Source organism: Leuciscus leuciscus (genome assembly GCF_965113295.1).
Source record: "Leuciscus leuciscus genome assembly, chromosome: 7".
Classification (NCBI taxonomy): Eukaryota; Metazoa; Chordata; class Actinopteri; order Cypriniformes; family Leuciscidae; genus Leuciscus; species Leuciscus leuciscus.
Genome location: NC_138731.1, coordinates 4,649,361 through 4,672,742, shown reverse-complemented (window position 1 = coordinate 4,672,742; position 23,382 = coordinate 4,649,361). Strand labels below are relative to the sequence as shown.

The 23,382-nt window shown below is 44.0% G+C and overlaps 1 protein-coding gene across 1 annotated transcript in view; it reads left to right on the top strand.

Annotated features, from left to right (window-relative positions):
- Positions 1-2,996: 2,996 nt before the first annotated feature.
- The window catches only part of LOC309502540 (SH3 and cysteine-rich domain-containing protein 3-like), a gene marked incomplete at its 5' end in the record, with an annotated part of 36,498 nt that continues 16,112 nt past the window's right edge, over positions 2,997-23,382 (top strand). The window contains 4 exons of the mRNA XM_082174944.1: positions 2,997-3,008; positions 5,123-5,200; positions 12,612-12,703; positions 12,840-12,891. Coding sequence (XP_082031070.1) covers positions 2,997-3,008; positions 5,123-5,200; positions 12,612-12,703; positions 12,840-12,891 — 234 coding nt within the window. The remainder of the gene's footprint in view (positions 3,009-5,122; positions 5,201-12,611; positions 12,704-12,839; positions 12,892-23,382) is intronic.

Genomic DNA, 23,382 nt, shown 5'->3' with positions numbered 1-23,382 from the left:
GCACATAAACTGCCTCGAAATGCTGGCAGTAGACAACGCACTGACGCGTTTTTGTCCCCAAATAAAAGGTCACCACGTCTTGGTCCGCTCGGACAACATGTCTGTGGTATCCTACATAAATCGCCAGGGCGGCATCAGATCCGAGAAACTGTACAGGCTGGCAGAACGCCTCCTGGTATGGGCTCAGTGCAACCTGCACTCGCTCAGAGCAGCGCACGTGCCAGGGATCATGAATATAGGACCAGACAGACTGTCCAGGAACAATGTTCCGGCAGGCGAATGGTCCCTACACCCACAGACAGTCCAACTGCTGTGGAAGAAATTCGGCAGAGCGGAAGTGGACCTGTTTGCGTCTCAAGAAAACGCTCACTGTCAAGAATTTTTCTCCAAGAGCAGGAGCGCGCTGGCCCATGTGTGGCCCCGCCGCCCGCTCTATGCTTTTCCCCCCGTCTCTCTCCTGCCTCAGGTGATAGAACGGATCAGGGAAGAAGGATGCTCAGTACTGCTGGTAGCACCGTTCTGGAAAAACCAACCTTGGTTCCCAGCCGTGATGCAGTTAGCAAGTACTGCCCCGTGGCCAGTACCAGTGAGGAGAGATCTCCTCTCACAGGCCCGCGGCTCGATCTGGCATCCTCACCCGGAACTATGGTCCCTTCATGTCTGGGCCATCAACGGGTACATGTTGGACTCCCTAAAGGAGTATTAAACACGATCACGCAGGCTAGAGCTCCGTCTACAAGACGACTCTATTCTTCGAAATGGTCAGTGTTTTCGGGCTGGTGCACAGCCCGTGGTGTGTCACCCACAAACTGTGATGTGACGGAGGTGCTTTCCTTCCTACAAGAGCTGTTGGATGGGGGCAGGGCCCCCTCCACGCTCAAAGTTTATGTGGCGGCTATAGCAGCGTTCTCAGAAACAACGCTTGGTCAGTCAATAGGAAGGAACGATTTAGTCATCCGCTTCCTTAGAGGAGCTAAGAGACTGAATCCTCCCAGACCTCCCTCAGTCCCCGTATGGGACCTTTCTACGGTTCTGGAAGCCATGAAAGGTGCGCCATTTGAGCCTTTGCAGTCAATCGATTTGAAACACCTGTCTTTCAAAACAGTGTTTTTGCTGGCTCTCGCTTCAGTGAAGCGCATAGGGGATCTACACGCGCTCTCTGTGAGCGCGGCGTGCATGGAGTTTGGGCCCAATGACTCAAAAGTTATACTCAAACCTAAGCACGGTTATGTTCCAAAATCCCTCAACACACCGTTTAGGGCGCAGATTATCTCTCTGTCAGCCCTACCGGTCCCTGATGAGGAAAGAGACGCGAGCCTCCTTTGCCCAGTCAGGGCATTACGAGCTTATGTGTCTCGCTCGTCTGTTTTCAGACAGACGGAACAGCTCTTTGTTTCGTTTAGCGGACGTTCTAAGGGACTAGCCGCGTCGAAACAGAGCCTATCCAGATGGATAGTTGATGCTATAGCGCTGGCATACGCCTCCAAGGGCATGCAGTGCCCTCTGGGTGTCAGAGCGCATTCCACAAGAGGCATGGCCTCTTCGTGGGCTTGGTCGAGTGGGATTGCCTTGCAAGATATTTGTATGGCGGCAGGCTGGGCCTCCCCGTCTACATTTATAAGGTTTTATAACCTAGAGGTTCCCGCCCTGCAGGCCAGGCTGCTGTCGGTCTAAACTACCAGTATTATCTGACCTGATGCGTTCAGCTCAGAATGCTGCGTTTACTGAGCACAGCTCAATTTTCGACAGTTTAAAGCTGGGCAAACTGTGTAAGACCCACATTTTTTCCATCAGTTCAGGCCGTACCCCGCCCTGTCTGTATGATGAAATTTGCGTCCCTTCGACGCTACTTTATGTGGAAAAGTGAGGTTGCACCCCTCCTTCTTCCCGGACTCTCTGTGAGTTCACTGAGTGATTGTGCACTATATGTACCCCGGGCTTTCGCCCTTGGGTCTTTGGTGTCAGATCTCAGCATGCACGGCGTTTTACACTGGGTCCCCTAGCGTAAGATATCTTACGCAGTACGAGAGACCTCTCGTAAGAGAACGTACTCGGTTACTAACGTAACCTCGGTTCTCTCTAGAAGAGGGAACGAGTACTGCGTATCTTGCCGTGCATGCACACGCTCTGGTTGCTTCGATGATGAAAAACCAGATAATAGCTGCCTGCGAGCGATATTTATAGGCCTAGACCACGCCCATTTCGGCGGGACGTGACGCAGCGGGCGCGAAGTGCCCTGATTGGGTCTGACGTCACGCCAGGCCTCGCTCGATAGGCTGCTGCAGTTGCCGCAGAGCAGCCAATAGGCGCGCGAGCTGTCTCGCCTATGTCTGCATTGCTGCTGCAACGCGTTTTGCATTATTACAAAATTAAGGATAATTTTTACAAAAAACTACAATCCGGCCTCTAGCTCATAAATGCCAGAGGAGAACTGGCCCCCGACTGAGCCTGGGTTCTCCCAAGGTTTTTTTTCTCCATTAGGTCACCTGATGGAGTTTTAGGACACCATTAGGTCACTTGATGAAGTTTTTCGGTTCCTTGCCACTGTTGCCTTTGGCTTGCTCAGTTGGGGATATTTTGGGGATATTTAATTTAATTTTATCAATCAATAAATTCCTCTTGAAACAAACTTTGTTGTATTATTTTAATTTAATACTGTGAAGCTGCTTTGATACAATCTGTATTGTGAAAAGCGCTATACAAATAAACTTGACTTGACTTGACTTTTTGGCTTCAATATCTCGCGGAAAAAGGATTTTCCCCTAGCGTAAGATATCTTACACAGTACTCGTTCCCTCTTCTAGAGAGAACCGAGGTTACGTTAGTAACCGAGTACGTTTTCGCCGCATTTGAATATGGTACAGTGTATTTCTATTAAATAAGACACATTCCAAAATTAGATCTATTCCTGAACCTTCCTATTGTCACGGATGGAACAGGAGTCAGACAGGTGGTAAGTGAAACTTTTAGCTTTATTAACAGAAACACGGAACCAGATGGAGATTAAGGTGAGTATGTAAGCAGATGATAATCAGACAGGAACTTAACTGAAGAATAATCAGAGTCTCTGTTTCAGATGGCGGCTGGAAGATCGCTGGAAGATCTCAGGAAGAGGGCTGATGACTGAAGAAGGCAGACGGAGCTTTGATGTAGACAGAAGGCGGATGAGAGTCTGTGTGTCTTGTAGAGAAGAGACCAGACAATGAGTTTGAGAAGAGGAGCTGAATATAAAGGGTGGTGGAATGATGAGATGCAGGTGATGATGATTAGTACTCCGGAGATGATGAGCGAGTGGGAGGAGTGAGTGAGCGAGTGGGAGGAGTGAGTGAATCTGGTGGAACCCTGACACCGATTTAATGGGAGCTGGAGAAAAATGATGTAGAATATCGTGCTTTTCAGAAATGGGCGTTAAAGCAGACCAGGTTTGTCAAGATTATGATCATTTAGTAATTTTATTAAGATTGAGTCAGTACTGAGATCTCCTGAAATAAAAGATTGTGCTTGATTAGATTTTATCCACCTTTTATTAGTTGGTTATTTGTTTGATATTATGCATATTTTTATGCATGTTTTTAATCTAGGCTACATTACAGTTTTTCTGAATGGCTAAAACACATTTCTCGGAACTATCACCCACTTTCTCAAAACCATAAACACAAAACCAAACAACAGGAATGCACGTAGACCATCAAAAAGGTGCAGAATTCATTCAAGAGCTAGACCAAGATAGAGGAAATGTGTGCTACTATGCTGCAGTAATTTCTGATAGTCCAGCTGTACAAAGTCACAAAACTCCTTGAGCTCCTTTACGCGCACTGTATAGATATGAAAGTATTTGTATACCTTCACAGCAAAACACTCCAAATCTATCGGTAAGCAATCCACTGCTGTTTGCAGGGTATTGTGGATGATGTGTGCATTACAGCCAATGCCCAGAATATACCTTCCTAGCTGCATTTGCAGCTTTCTCCAGATATTGCCTTTACCAGCTCTTTTAACACCGCCAAAGTTTGTGTTAGTGTTATCAGCATAAAGTGCAACTATTTTCTGAGCAAGGCCATGTTTTTCAATGACATGGGAAATGTAGGCAGTTTGCAAATCCGATGTCTCACCTGGCAGAGATGAAAATTCAATTATCTTGACCTTTACACCCTCTAGTGGCTTGAAGTATCGCACAAGCACAGGGAACAATTTAATGTCTTTGTGGTAGGATGCATCCACAGTTAATGTGACAAAGGAGCACTTGTCCAAATCATGCTGAACTTCTTCCTCTGACAAAGGACCAAGAACGTTGCATATTTAGCCTCAGATTTAGTGCTAGCAGAAGAAAATTTCGGATCATACAATTTCTTAATCAATTTTGCAGTGCAGTCAAGCTGACCAAAAACTATGGCCATGAATAACAGAATGATATGCAAAAAGTCCTTCACTTGCATGCACTTTATCAGATTCGCAACTTTGCTGACACTTGGAGTAGCACACTTACTTTTAGCAGCGTCCATGTGCTTTTTTTTTTGTGTGCATATGCTGCGTAATGTCGGCTCGGCCTCCGTGAGTAATGGAAAAGCGAGCCCCAAAAATGTCGCATCTTAATTTACTTGCCTCTGATAGTGACTCTCTTTTGTGAAATTTAAACTCTTTTTGAAGATCCTCGTTAAATGTATACGCACGCTTCTTTGACATCTTTGCACCTGAGTCAAGCTTATCCGTGCTCTCGTCTCATATACATTTAACTGTGACGTCGGATTCCGCCTTCACTAACTGCAAGTTGATTGAGGGAATTGTGATTGGATGGAATTGTTCTTATGCCTTCTCTGATTGGATGGAATTTTTTTTTTCTGTAGCGGGTTGGACGTAGGCAGCGGGAATTGCGCCTTGATTGAATCAGGTGGTGGCCTTTTGGCGCTGCACCTTTAAATCCAGCAAGCTGGCGGTTTCTCTGATTAGTGTTTTGCTACAGACTCTTGGTTCCTTGGACTCTTGGTTGGTTGTACGAGTTGATGTGAGTTCATGCTTAAATGTATTTAGCCTCCTTGTGAAAACCATGGTTGGCATGGATCTGATTTGATTCAGACTATTGCATTGTTTTGTAGCTTGACCTGATGTTTGTGCGGTTATTCAGTGCCGTGGTTACATCCAGCTCCCTGTCTTCACGAGCCCTCATCGGCTACGAATTGTGTCTGCGTGTTTCAACGAAAATGTACGTTTTTTGCTTTTACTCATGAGTAGCGTTCAGCTTTTTCTTTAGGCATTGGCCGTAATGAACCGTCATTGATTCGTGTTTTGTCTATGTAAGTCACTGGTTTAGAGTGTGACCACTACAAGTTTGCTGAGTGCTGTTTGTTGTGCTGAGAAATGTAAGTTCGCTGGCTTCCTTTCTCCCTCACGTGTATACATCTTTGTCACGGAACGCTTGTTCATATGTATGTAGTCATGTTGACTCGCCGTGTCTGTATTATAGTTTGGTCTGGGAACGTACGAGTAAAAACCAGACGGAATAAAGCGATCGCTACAGTATTACAACTAAACAAGCTCTTGGCTCGACGCTGTGGTCTGCGTTCATACAGGTTGGTAATGTAGGCTACTTTAGCATCTTGCCCTGTTCCAACTGCTTATATTCAATTGAAGACATTTTATGGTTTAAGTAACTTTCAGCCCATTGATTTAACAGAATCAGCCCCTGATTCTGTTGTGTGGTCACTGGTTTGCTGAATGTAAATTACTTTGTTTCTTTTGTGCATGTGATTTGTGATGTGCCCTATTTATTTTGTGTTTGTTTGAGTCTTGCTGAATTTGAGTGCTATTTATTCAAACACCTTGATTTTGCACTTTGTTTGTCCCCATCCCTGAATTTGTTGCCCAGAGACCTAATGTCTGTTTTTCATGTGTGTGTTCAATTTGAGTAAAATAAAATGTACTGGTTTTATTTTTATAAAACTCCAGTCCCTCTCTCTCCTTTTATTTCCCTTTATTGGGATAGCCTGCTTGTAAACATCTAAAATTCAGATTGTTGGTTATCAACTGGTTTAAAAAGGCCCCCTAGGGGTCACATCTCTAAAATATAGTATGAGGTGATTATGTAAACTTCTTGATATATTCTGTGAGAATGGTCCAATGGAGCTGAACAGTGTAAAGTTGCTGTAACAGACCAAAGAAGCTGACATATGTCTCAGATGACTTATCTGCATCAACCAATGACAAGGTTCGGTGTGTGACCATTTAAGGAACATAAATGCTTTGCTATTCAATTCTAGAACTTTTAAAAACTGCAAGGTTGTGTGTGGAGAACTTTTTCCTAAGGAATCTCTATATATTTCTGATGTTAAATATAAAAAAAGTAGGTAGTGCCCCACTTGGTGGAACGAAACCCTATTTCTAGGCCTCTTTTAGGCTACCGACAGCGGCCTATTTCTTTTAGACTCCATGGTTATTTATTTCTCTCCAAAAGCTCTGGCATTGCTTTGCTTTATTTTGCTCTGTCTGTACATGAGTTCAGTACTGAGTCGTTCTTCCGTCGTTTCCACAGATGAGCAGTACTTTATCCTTGCAAAGACACAGTATTAGGACTGAAGTGAATATAAACTTTTGAACGGGGTCATTATTTATTTATATTTTTTTAGTTGTTGGTCTTGGTAACTGTATGAAAACATCTGTTATGTAAAATAACTTGTACTAAATAAAAAGCAACGGTTTCACTTTATTTTGATGGTCCCTTTAACACATTCTGCTGACTATAAGTAACGTTGCACCTACATGTCAACTAACTCTCATTAGAGTATTAGTTAAATATTAGTAGACTGGTAGGGTAAGGGTTAGAATAAGTTGACATGGAGTTGCAAAGTTACTAATAGTCGATTGAATGTCTGTTTGAGGATCGTCACAATTAATAGTTTGCAGAGATTATGCAGACAGTCTTCTAATACTCTAATGAGAGTTAGTTGACATGTAGTTGCTTATAGTCAACAGAATGTTCAAAAGGGACCATCAAAATAAAGTGTTACCAAAGCAACAGCAATTTTATATGATCCCTCTTTTCTGTTAATTATTAAAGGGATATTTTACCAAAAAATGAGTGTAGCACGGTTCAGTGAATTTCAAGACCCAGGGAAGAAAGAGGACAGGGTCGGCTTGCGGAGACTGCAGGTGTTTATTGGAACCAAAAATAAAACAAACAAAAAAACAACGTCATGCACAGTGCTGTATACTCAAAACTCAGTCCACTACTATCAGCAATCCATCAATATGTTCCTGTTGCTCTCTGGCTTCTGCGTCTGGCTTTTTCCACTCTTTCCGCTGCCTTCAGCTTGTCACACGTTTCACCCACAGTTCTCCGCTGGTTTCTCTCCTCTCCTCTCACACTGTTTCCACATGGCTTTTATAGTCTCTCCACACCAATCACTGAAACAAGACACAGGTGTTCGTCATTTGCACTTGACCCACTTACGCCGCACCTGTCTCCCAATCTTCTCTCCCGTCACAGGCTCTGCTAGGCCACGCCCCCCCTGCCACATACCCCCACCGCCCGACTCAGGACCACCCCCTTCTATAATATCCCGCCAGCCCCAGGAACTGTCTTACCACCTCTTTGGTCTTGGGCCAAAACGAATTTACGAAACATGGTCTTTAACGTGCGATTAAATCGTTCGACCAGTCCATCTGTTTGTGGGTGATAGACGCTGGTACGAATCGACTTAACGCCCAATAACTCGTAAAGTTCGCGTAATGTACGTGACATAAACGCCGTGCCCTGGTCTCTTTCGGTATCCCCACTCGGGAGATTAAACAAAACAGTGCATCCGCAACACTCTTAGCTGAGATGGTGCGGAGAGCCACTGCCTCAGGATATCGGGTTGCATAGTCCACTATCACTAATGCAAACCGATGTCCACGTGCAGATCATTCTAATGGCCCGATGAGGTCCATCACAATTCTTTCGAAGGGGACCTGCATTAACGGAAGTGGGCGCAATGACGCTTTTAGGGAGGCCGGCGGATTCACCAGCTGACATTCGCGACAAGACAAGCACCACCGGCGCACGTTCTCGTGAATGCCCGGCCAAAAAAAACGGGCCATGAGACCATTCAGTGTCGATATCTGTCCCAAATGTCCTGCCATGGGATTAGAATGAGCCACCTGGAAAAGCATTTCCTGACGGCTTTTTGGTACCAATAATTGGGTTGTAATCTGCTTTGATTGAGTGTCTTGTATCACTCGATACAACCTATCTTTCATAATCGCAAAATAAGTATAGGTGAGCGGACAGTCGGTTTGGAGAGGCTGACCGTCGATGGTACGGACCTGTTCAAATGCGTGTTTAAGAGACTCATCCTGAGACTGCTCCAGGGGAAAATCATCGTGCTCCGAGAGAATCTGTCTCTCGATTACGCTCGGTTCCCCTGAAACTAGTCTCGAGGGTCCCGGTTCCGTCTCTCCCAACCGCACCGTCGCCTCACTATCCTGCGCTTTCGATCCACAAGAGGCATCCACACATAAGCCCCTGATTAACTCACTAAAAGCTGGCCAATTTGTTCCCAAAATCAGCGGATGCCTGAGGTGCGGGTTAACTGCGATCTCTATCCTATGCTTTTGTCCCCTGAATTGAATCACAGCTGACATTAAGGGATAATTCACCACGTCCCCGTGCACAGACCTTACCCGAACCATGCGGCTCATATCCAATGCCTCGGGTTGAATCAGGCTTTGATGGATCAAGGTTTGGTTACAGCCTGAATCCACCAGAGCCTGATAGGTACCCCCCTTAATACTCACAGGTATTTGGTACCGGCCAGCCTGATAGTGGGCAGCCTGTTGGACGTCGGGGACCCGGATCATTGTCCCTATATCCATCATGGGACATCTATCAATGAAATGATCCGGGTCCCCTCAACGCCAGCAGGCCGGCCCAGACCTCCCCGCCACCCTAGTGGCGGGAAGTGGGCCAAGCGACCGAAAGCGCTGGCGATGTTGCTCTGGGCTTCGGCCGACCCTCTGCAGGATGGCCCTTTTTAGGTCGTCGAAGACCAGGAGGTTCTGGACTTGCAGCTGTTGGGCAGCCGCCTGCGCCTCCCCGGACAACAGGGGGATGAGGCGTACCGGCCAATGTTCCTTCGGCCACCCACCTGCCTCTGCTGCTCTCTCGAAGAGGTCCAGGAAGACCTCCGGGTCATGGCCAGGTGGGGGACCTCGGCTGGTGGCGGGCGTGACTCCGGTCCGAACCTCCCGATCCATCCAGATCCGGAACCTCTCGCGGTCCTCTTGCTGGCCCTGGACGAGGAGCTCGAAACGGCGTTCCAGGTCGCTCCTCATACCCACCAGGGCCTGATGTTGTTCGTGGTGGAGGGCCGCGAGGGATGTGTTGACGTCCGCAAGTGGGGACGTTGATGCAGGAGGAGTCGGTTGGCTGGCGGCGGCTTCCATCTCCCTTCCCGGGTTTCGGCACCAGTGTAGCACGGTTCAGTGAATTTCAAGACTCAGGGAAGAAAGAGGACAGGGTCGGCTTGTGGAGACTGCGGGTGTTTATTGGAACCGAAAATAAAACAAACAAAAAAAACAACGTCATGCACACAGTGCTGTATACTCAAAACTCAGTCCACTACTATCAGCAATCCATCAATATGTTCCTGTTGCTCTCTGGCTTCTGCGTCTGGCTTTTTCCACTCTTTCTGCTGCCTTCAGCTTGTCACACGTTTCACCCACAGTTCTCCGCTGGTCTCTCTCCTCTCACACTGTTTCCACATGGCTTTTATAGTCTCTCCACACCAATCACTGAAACAAGACACAGGTGTTCGTCATTTGCACTTGACCCACTTACGCCGCACCTGTCTCCCAATCTTCTCTCCCGTCACAGAGTCCGCTAGGCCACGCCCCCCCTGCCACAATGACAAGTCACCATTTACTCATCCTGATGTCGTTCTAAATTCATAAGACTTAACTTGAGACACAATATGAGATTGGCCTGTTAATTCAGATTTTTTTTTTTTTTTTTTTTTTTGTGGGAAACAAAGGCAGTTTGAATCAATCTACAGTATATTGGCTCTTTATATCCATTAACTCCAAAAAGACATGTTGAATGGGCACAATTTATCCTTTATTGTTAGGAAAGCAAGATGGAGACAAGAAAGACAAAACAGCAGCACTAATGTACACCGCTGTACTAATGTCAAAAATGTTGCAAGGACAGGAGCAAAGGTTGCATGGACTGGTTTGTCAACTTTATGCAGCATTTTCAAAGTTTCTTGTTCCAGCTTATGATTCCCTCATGAGTTCGGGTGTATATGTGTGTGCCCTTCAGATTGTCCTGTTATATGGTGTTTGTTGGGTAGTTTTAGTTGTCAATAGTGGTGCTTGTTAAAGCATGTATCACTAATACTATTGGTTATATGATGGGTTAAGGATTTGAACACAACCCTAGTACTAAACTATAGTGCATAACTCATACTACAACGTTTGTGCTATGGGCATGATTTGTACCTCAAATTGTGTGGCTTGTTGAGGAGAGGTATGCTATTTCTTTTCTAAAAGACTAAAAATCCTAAACCTGAGCCATATCTAGAGACCAGAATTTCATAGAGACTTAAAGGGATTATTTACCCAAAAATGTAAATTCTGTCAAAATCATGTTGTTCCAAACCCATTAGACTCTGGTTAAAGGAACACTTCGACTTTTTGGGACTTTAGCTTATTCACCGTATCCCCCAGAGTTAGATAAGTCCATATGTACCTTTTTCATCTCCGTGCGTGCTGTAAGTCTGTTTGACGCACCCACCTCTAGCCTAGCTTAGCACAAACACTGGATGTAAATGGCTACAGCTAGCATACTAATCCCAATAAGTGACAAAATAACGCCAACATTTTCCTATTTACATGTTATGATTTGTATAGTCACAGTGTTTACAAATAACAAGGTCATATGAGACACAGTCATTTTTTAAACGTTTAAATACTGGGAACTATTTTCTCAGAAGGCGAAGCACTGCAACTTGGGCGGACTGATTAGCGCAGCACCCGAGAAGCGCCGTTCCGTCAACAAAACCAACGTGACTAACTAGCTAGTAGCGAACGTGATTCGTGATCATGGCTGACTTTGAGGAATTGTCAGAGGATTTTTATTTGGTATCAAACCAAGATCCAGAACCATATCGTTTTGAGCCAGAATACACAGACGAGGAGTTACAAACTTTGGAAGCTGATAGACAAGATGCCGAACAGACCGAGGTTGAGGGGAGAATCAGAATGGGAGTAACGTTAGCCTACTATTTCACAAACAAGGTCACTGTTTCTCAAAAATGAAAACTTCCCCTCCTCCCTCTCCCCCCCCCCCTCCAATTCATTAGCAAGTTAAAGGCTACAGTCCTGAAAGTTACCTTTAGCGCCGCTTATTTGTTACTGGGGCGATAGAACGCGTTTGTGACAACACAATACTAACATTACAGGGGATACATGGAGCCCGGGAACAACTGTAATAGTAGTGAGCACCCTATTCATGTAAGCGTTATTTTGTCACTTATTGGGATTAGTATGCTAGCTGTAGCCATTTACGTCCAGTCTTTGTGCTAAGCTAGGCTAGCGGTGGTTGCGTCAGAGAGAGTTACGGCACGCATGGAGATGAAAAAGGTATGTATGGACTTATCTAACTCTGGGGGATACGGTGAATAAGCTAAAGTCCCAAAAAGTGGAAGTGTTCCTTTAATCTTCGAAATGTAAAGAGATATGATCACTTTATATGATGAACAGGTTTTTATTTACATCTAAACAAAGAATGACACACATAGGACATCACATATGGTAATCACAGAAGATTGTTCCTCACTCAACAAACCTCTTTGTTCTTGTGCATAAGCTTCTGTTGCTTACCAAATGTAATTTGTGTGTCAATCATTGAAATAAGGCAGACTGATAGAGAACAGAAAATATCTCTCAAACCCTTTAGCGTCTCTAATAAATCATTTTGATGTCTAAAATCCTGTATTTTGCCATAAAACACTGGCATATTATTAGAAAACTTTCTCTGTTACATGGCCATCATGTCCTGGAGGAAACTGAGAAGCTTGGGACCAACACCACCTAGTGGTCAAAGACTTGATTACTTTGGCCTGTTTTCATGGTCTAAAGATGATCTGAGACAAATTATGCACATTTTCACTGAACAGTTTAAGTGGAGTTGAATTTTTTCCCACACTGTTATCAGTGTGACAACCATGTCATAACCAGACTTCTATTGACCACAATCAAGAGAAATAATAACAGAAGACTGTTGTATTTGGATATGCCTTTAATGTTTCCTGCACAATTAATTAAAACAGCTAAATGCATATTTTGATAGGTCAGTTACATTTGACTGCATTGTGTATAAACAGTAGACGCTCATCTCACTGTCAAAAATACTTTACAGATTTCCTGAAACCTAATTTTTTAGTTCCATTGGGGAAAATCCAATTAAATTATTTTAACTGCAAGAGACTTTGTGGGACACGTGCTCTGGCATGTAGTGCACACTCTTTAACAGGTTGCAACCGAATCTGAATCTGGTTCCTGATCTCACCCCCACTTCTCTGTCGCTGTCCATGAAAGAGGCAAATAAAACCCTCTAACAGACTGTGTTTGATTCACAGAACAAGAAGCAGCAGCAGACGTTCAGTCAGTCTCACTATTATATGGCTCTGTATCGCTTCAAAGCCATTGAGAAAGATGACCTAGACTTCCAGTGAGTCTATTCACATATTTGTTAATATTTCAATTTAGTGATAGCATTCATGCATTGTCAAAACCATCATAAATGCTTCATTAATTGGTTTAATTTCTAAACCTGATCAGGTGTGTTGTGTGTGTTTGTGTTTCAGTCCAGGAGATCGCATCACAGTGCTGGATGACTCTAATGAGGAGTGGTGGAGGGTGAGTTCATTGTGGTGGATTGCTATCAGAAGTTAAGGTTAGTACAGGAGTAAGTTGAAAGTTTATTTGCACATATAACATTTAAAATACAACTTTACAAATCCATAAAAGAAGAAAACAAAAAATACAGTGCGGGAGAGAGTGAGAAGACCATAAGGTCTTTTAAAACCACCTCCCCAAAATCTCATTAAATGGACATAAAATTACATGATCAAACAAGACAATTTAATCAATACATCAATCATTTTAATATAACAAATTAACAAGATAAACTTATTTACATGTTAACATTATTTTCAGCTCTCTTTTGAAAGAGTTTAGAGTGGTTTTAGTCTTTAAAGCAGGGTCTAAATGAAATATTTGTCATATTCACATACTTATACATAAAAATATTTATGCAATAGATGTTAACATTAAATATTGTCAAAATGTTATATTTTATGAAAAGCAGAGCAGATGATGACAATCTATTTGAATTACTCATAATTCTTAAGAATTTCTTTTGTATTAATAAAATCTTATTTAAATATGTTTGGCATGTTGCACCCCAAACAATATTACAGTACAGAATGTGGGGATAGATTAAACTGTAATATAATGTTTTCATACATGAAATATCAATTAAAGAGCGAACTCTACTCAGTATACCAACAGATTTAATTATTTTTCTGCAAACATATTGAATATGATATTTCCAGGTTAATTTTTGTTTTTTATTTGGTTCACTTGGCTAATTTTTAAACCATCAATTGATACCTCTATGTCCTGAAAATCTGTGATGAAATAACAGGAGGATGCAAGATGCAAGTAAACTCAGTTTATTATGAAAGGTCAGATGTAGACACAGGTCGGGGACAAACACTCTGGTGGTGATGAAGCAGGGACGAGATGGCGATCCGGTGGTGGTGCGGTGATCTGCATGCTCGAGTGAAGAAACCAGGAACCGTGGAACATCCAGACGACACGAAGAACAGACGAAATCCAGACGAAGAACTCCTTGCAGACGAGGCACAGGAACAGGACACACACCGAGGAACAACCACAACGATCTGACAACATGAGAGGGAAATTACTGGGCATATAAAGGGAACTGGGATTGATAACAGCTGGAGACACTAATCAACACAACGACTAACCACGCCCACACAATTACACTCACACAGACACATCAGCATGAGACAGCCGATTCATGAACCGTGACAGTACCCCCCTCCCTAGGAACGCCTCCTGGCGTTCCCAGACAACCTTACCTGTCGATTGTAATCATCGATAAGGGAGTGATCCAGAATGTCTCTAGCAGGTACCCAACTTCTCTCCTCCGGACCGTAACCCTCCCAGTCCACCAAGTACTGAAATCCGCGTCCCCTCCGTCTTGAGTCCAGAATGCGATGTACCGAATATGTGGGTTCCCCATCTACGAGTCGCGGCGGGGGGGGGGGAACCGGGGCAGGCGGATTAATGTGAGAATAAAACACGGGCTTGACTTTAGACACATGGAAGACGGGGTGAATTCTCCTGTACGCAGGAGGGAGTCGCAGGAGGGAGTTTGAGTCGGACTGTCACCGGACTAATAATTTTGGTGACAGGAAACGGGCCAATGAATTTGGGAGCTAACTTGTTAGACACGGAGCGGAGCGGAATATTCTTGGTAGAAAGCCACACTTTTTGACCCACGACGTAAACGGGAGGCTTTGACCGGTGGCGGTCGGCCTTGGCCTTCATGCGCCCCCCTGCTTGGAGTAGAGTCTCCCGGCCTCTAGTCCAAGTACGGCGGCACCTCTGGACGAATGCGTGAGTGGAGGGGACCGCGACCTCGGATTCCAGACTCGGAAAAATTGGTGGCTGGTAACCTAAACTACACTTAAATGGCGAGAGGCCCGTGGATGACACTGGAAACGAATTGTGGGCGTACTCCACCATAGAAAGCTGTTGGCTCCAGGATGACGGATTTTTGGCAACCAAACATCGCAACATTCTTTCGAGGTCCTGATTGGCTCGTTCAGACTGGCCATTGCTCTGGGGATGATAGCCCGAGGACAGACTGACCGTGGCCCCCAGTAACTTACAGAATTCTCGCCAAAATTTGGATACGAATTGGGAACCTCTGTCAGAGACCACGTCCATCGGGAGGCCATGTAACCGAAAGACGTGATCTATGACTGTGACCGCTGTCTCCTTGGCTGAAGGTAATTTGGGCAAGGGGATGAAATGTGCCGCCTTCGAGAACCGGTCCACTACGGTTAAAACAACCGTCATGCCATTGGAGGGCGGTGACAAAATCTAGAGCGATATGGGACCAGGGTCTCGAAGGGACAGGCAGCGGTCGAAGTAACCCATCTGGGGGTTGGTTAGATGTCTTACCAGTGGCACAGATTGAACAAGCCAACACAAAATCGTGAATGTCGCGAGCCATTAATGGCCACCAGAATCGTTGCTTAACTAAAAAACTGGTACGAGTCACTCCTGGATGACAAGCCATGTTGGAGCAATGACCCCATCGAATAACGTCGGACCGTAACCCCTCCGGAACAAACAAACGACCCGGTGGGCAACCAGGCGGAGGCGTTACCCCTTCTAGGGCTGTCTTGACCCTCCATTCGACCTCCCATACCAGAGTGGAGATGACAACTTTCTCAGGTAAAATACACTCGGGAGTCACCGGGCGTTCGGATGGATCAAAAATACGAGACAAAGAGTCGGGTTTGATGTTTTTGGAACCCGGGCGGTACGAGAGAACAAAATCAAAACGTCCGAAAAAAAGAGCCCACCGAGCCTGCCTGGAGTTGAGTCTTTTAGCAGATCTGATGTATTCAAGATTCTTATGATCGGTCCAAACGATAAAGGGTACCCCCGAACCCTCTAACCAATGACGCCACTCCTCCAACGCTAACTTGACTGCCAACAACTCTCTGTTACCAATGTCATAATTACGTTCGGCAGGCGAAAGTCGATGAGAAAAAAACGCGCAGGGATGCAACTTGTCGTCTGAGGAAGCGCGTTGTGAAAGCACTGCTCCTACTCCCACCTCTGACGCGTCGACCTCCACCACGAACTGACGTGTGGGATCAGGGGTGACAAGAATGGGAGCCGAAACGAAGCGACTTTTGAGGTTGGTGAACACTGCCTCGGCAGTGTTCGACCACCTGAACGTCGTTCGGGGGGAGGTCAAAGCAGTCAGAGGTGCGACTAGTTGGCTGAAATTGCGAATGAAACGCCGCTAAAAATTGGCGAACCCCAGAAACCGCTGTAGGGCCTTACGGGAATCTGGACTTGGCCAATCTACCACAGCCTTAACCTTGTCAGGATCCATGCGCACTCCCTCAGAGGAGATGATGTACCCTAGGAAGGGAACAGACTGTGCATGAAACGCGCATTTCTCCGCCTTGACAAAAAGCCCATTCTCTAATAATCTCTGAAGCACTCGTCTGACGTGTTGAACGTGTTGAACGTGTTCCTGGAGAGACGAAGAAAAAATCAATATGTCATCCAGGTAAACATATATGAACTGATCTACCATGTCTCTCAACACGTCATTAACGAGTGCCTGGAAAACCGCTGGGCTGTTGGAAAGCCCGAAAGGCATAACCAAATATTCAAAGTGCCCCCTAGGGGTATTAAAAGCGGTTTTCCATTCATCCCCCTTCCTGATGCGAACCAAATGATATGCATTACGTAAGTCCAGTTTCGTGAAAATCGATGCTCCCTGCAACCTCTCGAAAGCTGAAGACATCAACGGCAAAGGATAAGAATTCTTTACCGTGATGTTGTTCAGCTCTCGGTAATCCATGCAAGGTCGCAGAGAACCATCCTTCTTCCCAACGAAAAAGAACCCCGCCCCCGCAGGAGAAGAGGAAGGCTGGATGAACCCAGAGGCTAGAGAATCAGAAATATATTTCTCCATGGCCTCCCTCTCGGGAACAGAAAGAGAGTAAAGTTTGCCCTTAGGCGGAGATTTACCTGGCAGTAGATCTATTGCACAGTCATAGGAACGATGCGGAGGGAGAGAAGCAGCACGAGACTTACTGAACACCTCCTTCAGGTCGAGGTACTCCGCGGGCACGTTAGACAAATCCGCTGCCTCACTCTGAAACACAGAACCAGACACAGAGGGACAGGCAGACACTAAACAGGACTCATGACAGTGGTTACTCCATGTGGAAACAGTGTTAGTGCACCAGTCGACACGGGGGTTGTGTCTGGACAGCCACGGGTGTCCCAAAACCACTGGTGCAAGTGGTGAGTCCATGAGTAAGAATGAAATGAGTTCTGTGTGATTGCCAGAAGTAATGAGGGTGATGTTTTCAGTAGAATGTGTAATCCGGGGAAGTTCTTGACCATTGAGTGCGTTGACAGTAATCTGGTGCGAGAGAGGAGTGATGGGGATCTGAAGCTTAAGTGCCAGTTTGAAGTCCATGAAATTACCCTCCGCTCCCGAATCCAGTAGTGCGTTGGTGCAGTGCGTCGATGTTCGCCATCTCAGTCTTACCGGGAGGAGGGTCGATGATGGTGATGAGGTCTTCTCGGCGGAGATCCCACCCGATAGTAGCCTCATACTTACTACCGGGCTTGCTCCTTTACCGGGCAGGAGTGGATGAAATGGCCCGCCCGGCCACAGTATAGACAGAGTCCTTGGGATCTCCTCCTTTCCCTCTCCTCCCGGGAAAGCCGAGCTCTCCCCACCTGCATGGGCTCGAGGTCGGATGCGGGGCTGACCGCGCTCGCACCACCGGGCTGGTGGTCCTCTGTGCTGGGCTGTGGACGGCTGGGACGCGCCAATCTGGTCACACGATTCAGTCGAGCGTCTACTCTCAGAGCAAGTTCCACCAGTCCATTCAGTGTCTCTGGTAAGTCCATAACATAAATCTCCCTTTGAACGCGGTCAGCCAGCCCATGCAGGAACATATCCCACTGCGCCGCCTCGTTCCAACGACACTCTGCGGCCAGGGTGCGGAACCGGATGGAAAAGTCCGCCACCGAGCCTTCTCCCTGTCGCAGTTCGGCAAGTAATCTGGCCGCCTCCTTACCCGCCACTGCACGATCGAAAACTCTCTTCATTTCTTCGGAGAGTGCCTGGAACGAGGTGCAGCAGTCGTCTCCGTTCTCCCACACCGCCGTTCCCCAAAGTGCTGCTCTCCCTGACAGCAGGGTTAATACGAATGCCACCTTAGCCTGTTCGCTCTGGAAAGTGCGTGGTTGTAAGGCGAAATGCATGGAACATCTCGTGAGGAACGCTCTGCAATATTCGGGCTCGCCGGAATATCCCTCTGGTGTGGGTAGGCGTGGCTCTGGGCTCTCTGCTGCAGCCGGTGCTGGTGGTGGGGGAACGGGCGGTGTGGGGGGCGCAGTGGGAGTCCGTAAAAGTTGTACCTGTTGGGTGAGCTCGGACACCTGCTTCACGAGTGCTTGCACCGCACGACCTGTGCCCGAGATGCTCTCCTCTTGTTGGTCCATACGTGAGATACTGTGAGCGATGAATTCGTTGAGCTGGGACGTGCTTGCTGCATCCATGGTCTGGTCAGATCGTTCTGTGATGAAATAACAGGAGGATGCAAGTAAACTCAGTTTATTATGAAAGGTCAGATGTAGACACAGGTCGGGGACAAACACTCTGGTGGTGATGAAGCAGGGACTAGATGGCGATCCGGTGGTTGTGCGGTGATCTGCGTGCTCGAGTGAAGAAACCAGGAACCGTGGAACATCCAGACGACACGAAGAACAGACGAAATCCAGACGAAGAACTCCTTGCAGACGAGGCACAGGAACAGGAACAGGACACACACCGAGGAACAACCACAACGATCTGACAACATGAGAGGGAAATTACTGGGCATATAAAGGGAACTGGGATTGATAACAGCTGGAGACACTAATCAATACAACGAGTAACCACGCCCACACAATTACACTCACACAGACACATCAGCATGAGACAGCCGATTCATGAACCGTGACAAAATCTCCTTTGTTTTTTGTGCTAAAAATCATAAAATTAGTTTTTTGTATATTAAGAGAGAGTTGATTAACTTTAAACCATTTAGAAATATTTTGTAATTCTTCATTTGCTTCTCTTATCAATGTGTCAATGTTAGAATGAGATAATAGAAGACATGTATCGTCTGCAAACATGAGTGGCATAACATTTTTACAAACAACTCTTAAATCATTGATATAAATTAGAAATAATAGAGGTCCCAAAATGGACCCCTGCGGTACCCCACATAAAAGTTTTCCCCTACTTGAGCTCAAATTGTTAACATAAACAAATTGCTCTCTCTCTTCCAAATAGTTTTGTACCCAAGTTAAGGCTATATGTTTAATGCCATAATTTTCAAATTTTGCTAAAAGAATATTATGATTTACTGTGTCGAATGCTTTCGACAAGTCTAAAAATATACCAATAGTGTTATTTTTCTCATGCAGATTTTTTTGTAATTTTGTCAACAAACTGTAAAAGAGCCATTTCTGTAGACATGTTCTCTCTGAAACCATACTGGTGATCATAAAAGATCAAATTTTCTGTCAAGTGTTTTAATATCCTTTTATAAACTAATTTTTCGAGTATTTTAGAAAAAAAAGGTAAAAGTGAAATAGGTCGGTAATTGTTAAATAAATGTGAATTCCCAGACTTAAACAAGGGAATTACTTTAGCTAATTTGAGATCTCTTGGTACAACGCCTCTTTTGAGTGACAATGAGAGAACATAAGTTACAGGCTCAATAATTCATGGGTTTCATCAGGTCCCTTTCCACAGGTGTATTAATCAAGCACAATGCAGTCTGCATTCATAATCTAGGTGCTTGATTTTATACACCTGTGGAAAGGGACCTGATGAAACCCATGAATAGAGGAAGCTACTTTCTTTATGAGACTAGCTCTAATTTCATCATGTCCTGGAGCTGTGTCCTTCATCTTTAATATGATTTCAAGCACTTCATTAGGAGTTGGAGGATCAAATTCATTTAAACAAGGATGAGGCAAATCAAAAATTTGTGAAGTAAATTTTCCTGTATTCACAATGTTTTTTGCCAGTGAAGGTCCAACATTCACAAAGAAATCATTGAAACCGTTTGCTATATCGATGGGGTTTTGATAATTCTCGATACCATCGGATAACTGAACTGGAATTCCTCAAGTTGTTTGTTTTTTATTTAATAATTCATTTATAACATTCCAGGTCTTTTTTATGTTTTCACATGAATTTCCCAACTTTTCAGAAAAATATTTTTTCTTGGCATCTTTTAAAACTTTGCTGAATTTGTTTTTATATTTTTTATAGTACGCAGTATTTAATGGTGTGGGGCTAATGAGAGATTTTTTATACAACTTATTTTTAGTAATGGAAGATTTTCTTAATGCAGGTGTAAACCATGGCTTAGAAATATTTCTGTTTTTACTTCTACTCTGTACCAATGGAATACATTTATTAAACAAAGATGAAAACATATTCATAAATGTCTGATAAGCTGTTTCAGCATCCTGATGTCCAAAGACATGATTCCATGATATCTCAGCCAGTGACCTTTTAAAAGACTCAACAGATTTAAAAGTAAGTCTACGATGTTTCATACTATAGGTTGACTTTTTTTGCTGAGAATTTGTAAAAAGCAGAAATACAGGGAGATGGTCTGAAATATCAGTAAGCATTACACCTGATATGATTGAATTTACAAAATGATTAGTTAGTATATTGTCAATTAAGGTTGCCGATGAGCATGTTATCCTTCTTGGTTTATCAATAAGTGGATAGAAATAATAAGAATAAATTGTATTTAAGAACTCAATAGAGGAATTTGATTCATGTTTCAAAAGATCAATGTTGAAATCTCCAAGAAGAATGCAAGTCCTATTCTTAACACTTATAATCTCCAACATAGAGGACAAAGCCTCATTAAAAATGTCAATATCATTATCAGGTGGTCGATAAATGCAACCAATAATTACAGTTTGACCCCCAAAACACCCACATTTTGGAATTTCTATAAAAACTGCTTCTGCATCAGTTTCAGAAAAATGAATACTCAGATCTTTCCTTTCAAAGAATTCAAAATCGTCATGAATAAAAAGTGAAACTCCTCCACCTTTTCTATTAGTTCTACAAAAATGTACTGCGTTGTATTGAGGTAAGGAGTAAAATTGTCTGATGTCCTCATTCAGCCACGTTTCAGTCAGAGCAAGCACAGAAAACTGATGTTCTAAAGTTGATAGAAACTGTATGAATAAGTCAAAATTCTTAGGTAGACTACGGGTATTCAAATGAAAAGCGGAAAACATGTCCTGATTATAATTTAATTTACTTTTGAACTGTGCATTAAATTCAAGTTCATTATAATAACGACATGCATCACTCGACCTTAAATTTAAACTATTTTTATCTGGGTCAACCAGGTCATTATATGATCTATCCTCATCAATATCATCTGGATTAAAGACCAAATTACCTGCAGAGAAACTGTGTAAAAATGACATAAAGAGTTAAAAACCAAACAAAAGGCAACAGTTAAATACCTTTACATGTAAGGCATTTTAACTGGATCGAGGAGGATGTACAATCAGTTGGTCATACTTTAGGAAGGCGATGTTCCCCTTTTTCCTCTCTTCTCTAAGTTTAGGAAGCAGTTCCTTTCGCTTCATGCGGACCTTGTCAGGGTAATCCTCATTGATATAGATGTTTGTGCCTTTTAGAGACTTTGCTCTCTTCAGTATTTCTTGTTTGTCCTTGTATCGAAGAAGTTCAATCAGAACAGATCTTGGGCGTCCAGTAGAATCATATTTCCCAATTCGAAGTCCTCTTTCAAATTCAATATGGTTTGGTTCTATTTTAAGATACTCCAGAAAAAGTTTCTTTACTTTTGCTTCGGTTTCAATCCATGTTTCAGACTTTACATCAGGAACTCCATCGATCACAATGTTCTTTTTTCTTGATATGTTATCCATGTAATCCAGTTTACCCGTTAAGCTGTTTAAAGAAGCTTGGTATTCGCCAAAACTTTCTGCAATGGCTTGATGTTTTTCTGCCATCTTGCTTGATTTAGCTTTTATCTCATCTACTTCAGCCTGAGAAAACTGGAGACTTGTTTTTAGGTCCTGAATGTCTTTAGTCACACTTTGGACATCTTTGAAAAGGTTGTCCATGCGAACACACATAGAGTCCACAATCACTTGAACACATGATTTAAAACTCTTCTCTTGTTGATCAAGAAGTTCTTTAAAATAAGTCTTTAATTGTTCAAGCATCTCCTGGACCATAGGCAATGACACAGAGTCGTCCTCACCTTTTCTTGGCATTTTGATGTTTTCAGAGCTTGATTTGTAAAACCAGGCTGGGCCAGCTTGAGTAGACCTTGTATACAATCTGTCAAATATCACTTTAGTTGTCAACCATCCACCTTTCGTAATCCACAATCCAAATGTATCTTGAAGTATGTTTTGGAAAAATATAAGTATGGTTATTCCAAAGTGACGTTCAACCATAAAAATAATAAAATACAAGTTCATTAAATCTTGCTAAGGCTCATGCTGCTGCCACACAGGAGAGTACATGAGTGAGTCAGGAGGACAGTTTTTCTCTTCCATACATTTAATGCAGGTCTGGGCAACTTTGGTCCTCGAGATCCACTTTCCTGCAGAGTTCAACTCCAACCATGATCCCAATCACCTGCCTGTAGCTTTCTAGTAGTCCTGAAGACCTTGATTAGCTTGTTCAGGTGGGTTTGATTAGAGCTGGAGCTGAACTCAGGAAAATGGATCTTAAGGGCCAGAGTTGCCCAATCCTGGTGAAAACCCACAACAACTCCTTTGGATCAATTTACACAATTCACAGAATAAACTCAGTAATAACACAATAGATGAGTTTTATCACAGTCTTTACACACTCTAGCCGTTGCCAACGGCTAGCCGTTGGGGCCCAATCATTGGTGCACTTTCAAGGGAATTAATTCAAGTTAACTCGTTACATCCAAAGCATTTTCGAGTTCACTTACGTTCCGTCCAAGGAAATGGCGAAGCAATGAAAAGTGGTCACTTACGGCACGAGCCACGAACAGAACAGTCATGCAGCCGGGTGAAAGTCCAGTCCAAATGCAACAACAAGGCAGCTCGCGATGAATCTCGTCCCCCCAAACACTGTTACGAGTCGTTTGGAAGTGCTTCTTATGACACCTATGATGCAGCTGTCGTCCTTGATGTGAATTTCTCTGTCACAATATCCCACAGTTAATGCACTAAGAAGATAACGCAACCCAACGGCAGAATGGGTTGAAATTATACTAAATAACACAGCTAAATAAAAATAACACTTTAAACCATCGGTTCCCAACAGGGGGGTCGCGGCCCACAAGGGGGCCTCAGCGAGCTCTGTGGGGGGTCGCGTCATATTTTGAAAAGTTTTGAGCAATTTGCATTAAATAAAAGTCCTTAACTTTTTTCTGTTCAAAATGTATTTAATGAGCGAGTTCATCATGAATCCATTTTCCAAACCGTGTTTTTGTCTTA